This window comes from Octopus bimaculoides, chromosome 7 (genome assembly GCF_001194135.2).
Source record: "Octopus bimaculoides isolate UCB-OBI-ISO-001 chromosome 7, ASM119413v2, whole genome shotgun sequence".
NCBI lineage: Eukaryota > Metazoa > Mollusca > Cephalopoda > Octopoda > Octopodidae > Octopus > Octopus bimaculoides.
Genome location: NC_068987.1, coordinates 47,081,391 through 47,085,740, shown reverse-complemented (window position 1 = coordinate 47,085,740; position 4,350 = coordinate 47,081,391). Strand labels below are relative to the sequence as shown.

The 4,350-nt window shown below is 37.0% G+C and overlaps 1 protein-coding gene across 1 annotated transcript in view; it reads right to left on the bottom strand.

Annotated features, from left to right (window-relative positions):
- Nucleotides 1-4,350, bottom strand: part of LOC106875068 (uncharacterized) — a 124,918-nt gene that overhangs the window by 68,505 nt on the left and 52,063 nt on the right. Inside the window, exon 8 of the mRNA XM_052969417.1 lies at nt 1,439-1,504. Coding sequence (XP_052825377.1) covers nt 1,439-1,504 — 66 coding nt within the window. The remainder of the gene's footprint in view (nt 1-1,438; nt 1,505-4,350) is intronic.

The following is a 4,350-nucleotide window of genomic DNA, read 5'->3' as shown; positions in this document are numbered from 1 at the left end:
CATCATATCCCTTTGGCAACATCTTTTAACCACCAAGTGTCGAAGTGCATCCCTTGACCAAGTTTGCATACATGAGGCTGATGACATCATAAGACTTGGAAGGCAGTTCCTTGAGCAACATTCTTTGTCTGATAACCTAGAAGAAGTCGCACGACACTACCGCAACGTATCATCAGATGAGAGAATGAGCTGAGCAGAAGACTATGCATGGATATGTTAGTAGAAAGTTCCGTGATGATAGTAACATTGATCATCAAAGCAGTTTATCATGGACGAATAGCCGGATTACTACCTCCCCCTTTGAAGGGTATGCGTTTGCAATCCAGAAACAGGAAATATCAACCAAGTATCTGATGCACAAAAGAGATAGAAATGCAGGAAAACCCGAAAAATGTGACAACCGATGCAGACTGTGTGCAGTTCACACTGAAGATATCACTCACATCATAAGCAGTTATCTGAAAATGTCATCATGTTATTATCTACCGATGAGACATGATGTTGTAGCTAGGACATTCTATAATGAAATCTGTCGGAAGGATAATCCTGAGGACAAAGAAATAACCCACAATATGGTAGAAGCCATAGTCACTCATAATGAAAAGGAATATTGGTGGAATGTACCAGTGAAGACCTCAATAAAATGTAAGCACAGCAGACCTGATATAATGATTTGGGATAGAGAAGAGAAACTGTGCACAGTTGTGGAAATTAGCTGCCCAGGAGATGCTAACATAAGGCTGAAGATCAGTGAAAAAGAGAACACCTATGCTGAACTATCGAAAAATCTGCAGTTACTCTATCCAGATTATAAGTTCAGGTTTATATCTGTAATTATTGGGACCCTGGGATATGTTACACCACTAAATACGAATCTTGAGAAATTAAGCTTCTCAAAACCAGAAAGAAGAAAGCTAATTCGAAGACTACAGATCCAATCCATCACTGGAACTGCAAAAATCGGTAAAACTCTCCAGAGGTTTATCATTTAAATATATATGAACATGTCTAGATATGCAACTATATGCATGAGAATATATACATAAAAGATAAAAATCTGCTCATACATACATACATAATACATACATACATACATACGTGCATACATATATATGTATATGTGTATGTATGTTTGTGTATGTGTGCGTGCGTGTATATCTCAATGATGTATGTCGGTGACTGATAAAAGTAATTCAGCAAAAAAAAAAAAACAGTAAAAAATAAAATGCGTTTCGAAAAAAGAGCCATGCGATATTTGCTCGGCAGCAAATTACAAACACATCCCTTGTCGCCATCGCCGACGCAGATGCAGTGAACCAGTGACTAGCCACTCGAAATCTATAACCAATGACGCAATTTTTTCCAAAGTTCGATATAAAACAATAAACCGATAAATGTATCGAGGGATAAAGCGTGCCAAGATGAAACGTTAACTTACTTTGTTGATAATATTCAGAAGGTCTGTGAGTCGGTTTTTCTTTTTCTTTTCCTCTTCACTGGTTTCCTGTAGAAATAGAAGGAATGATACGGATAAGTGAAACTTGATAAAAACCATGGCAATAAGTGCTTATGTGTATGTGTGCACATGTACATACACATTTATATATATATACATTCCTCGCTCTCATCTACGTACGTACGAACGTAGTACCTACCTACATACCTACCTACCTACCTACCTACCTACCTACCTATCTATCTTTCTATCTATTCATCTATCTATACACACAATGCGCATATATTTATCAGCACAACGTAGGATGCAGTAATTCCTACAAAACCTCTTGGTATAGTATACAATATTCCTTGTTTTCCCTTGTGGAACAAATGCAAATAGATTTTTTTTTTTGCTTCCCACTCTAGAGCAGCCAACATTTAATTGCTCGTGTGAGAAGCATGACTCTTGCAAGTGAAATTCTACCACAGACAGTGTTTGATCCTGGGATTTATTGATAGACATTGCGAAGCTGATACGAATAGGAAATTGCACTTTTCTGAATGAAAAAGGAATTTTTGCTCCCAATGGAATGAGAGGAATTCTGGGTATGAAAACCTCTCCTTTTCCACATGCAGAGAGAACAGTGGCCTCAGTAACATGTGGAATCATATTCTTTACCACCAGGCGTGTCCCATTGCAGAGTGTTGATGGATCCAAATTCTTCAATAACATTACTGGAGTTGCCACTTTAAGTTCCAATCTGTGGGGAGCTAGTCCTGGAGGGAGGCTCCAATGAATTGTTGAATTCTGTTGGATAATTTACCACGTCTTCTGGATCTGGGATTGTATCGACTGACTTATAAGTGTGAGGACTTCCAGGAAGGTACTGCAGCAGCTACTCATTAATCTTACTAACAGAGCTGTTTTTTTTGAGCTAGTATTGCTCTTTCACACAGCCAATTGAGGCTATGATAAATTTTGACCAACGGATGTAAGGAAGACAATCAATTTCTGAAAGTTACTTCGCAAAGAGTTACCAACATAACCTAGGAAAGGGTGTTCTCTGATCCCATAGTGCCCGTTACTCATTATGCGAAAAGTTATAAGAATCTAAAACCACTTCTGGAATATAGGTAATGTATGCTCCCAGTATGGAGAAAATCAGCCGCGAACTTCAGAAGTTATGCGGGTTCACACACACACACACACACACACACACACACACACACAGGCAGAGGTGTGGTGTCCCAGATACCATAGTCTCCGATAACGCTGCACAATTCACAGCGAATGAATTTTTGCAAGGTGTACCCAATCTAACATATCACTATTACTCCGTGTCACCCAAGATCAAACAGATAAGCGGAAAGGTTCGTGGATGCATCTAAAAGAGCATTAAAGAAACCAAGAAACAAGTTAGTCGATGACGTAGCATTGACACAATTCTTGAGGGTTTATTGGATAACACCAAACCCAAACACTTTTTCAGGCAAATCGCCTGTCGAAGTAATGTTTGCTCGAAAAATAAAGTCAATTTTCGACAAGCTGTTACCAGTAATAAAAACAAACAGGGAAAACACTAAATATACGACAAAGCATTTTAATATCAGTGACAAGGTGTTTTTCAAAATATATAAAAACGGAAGACAAGGTTGGGAAGATGAAGTAGTAACAAAAAGAATAGGCAAAATGATATATATGATAAGAGGTGAAAAATGGGAACACAGAAGACATTTAAACCAACTAAAAAATAGATATACGGAAAAAAGAAAAGAGATATCCATGGAAGTTTTTTATGACACCTTCGATGTTCCAGCGCCACAAGAAATTGAATTTAGGCGTAGCAGCACAAGAAAGAGGAAACAAACAGAACGGTTGGAAGTTGTGCCTAAATATTAAACTTCCCTAGAATGAAAATCTCAAAAAGGGAGATGTGATGAAAGAAAAAAAAAAAAAGAAATAATAATATTAACTTCCAACGAAAGTCAATCTCAAAGGGAGAGATGTTGTGGCGAGAGTCATTGACACCCCTGGAGGATTGGAAGAATGGACTAGCCGAACTCTAATAAAGAGTAGCGTATTGGTTGAGACGAGAAGTCGGTAGGAGTCGTTGAGAGGGCGTTTTGGAGTCTCGCGAAGTACACTGTGAGAACACACTGATTTTACCTCCGCTTCGTTAAATTTTATATTCAACGTATGTCTAGGATATAAAAAAGCATAGAAAAAAGACCTGCTATTAAATACATATATAAACATCAACCCAAGGAAGATGGGTCAAAAGATTTCCACCAAAACTTCCAACAAGTGGAAATATAACAGGCCGCAAGAAAAAAAAATATGTGCCTTCATAGAGGTCACATGCCCTGCTGATATGAATGTCTCTTAGGAAATTAGAGAAAGGAGATAATTATGGACAACTGCTTTGAAGCCTTCTATATCCAGGTTATATATTTACATTTATACCAAATAATAGTTGGAACACTTGGCTTTATTAGTAAATACCTAAGCGATAATCTGGAAAAGACTAAGGTTTTCAGAAAAAAGAAATCAATCAGTTAACATGCACACGAAAAACACAGCCTGTAAGTGGAATAGTAAAAATATGCAAAACTTTACTGAAGTTCGATATTTGACATTGCTTTTGTAAGCTCGAAGGAACTGTGTATGTTTGTTAGAACCAAATCCTTTCCTACATAGTTTTAAATCATTAAAAACAGAAGAGAACCCGGATACACGCATACATTCATTCATTCATTCATTCATACATACATACATACATATATACATACATATATACATACATGCATACACTTACACACAAATACAAATACAAATACACATACATATACATTTGTATCGTATCAGACTAGAGATGATCAAAGAATTATATATATATATATATATATATATAT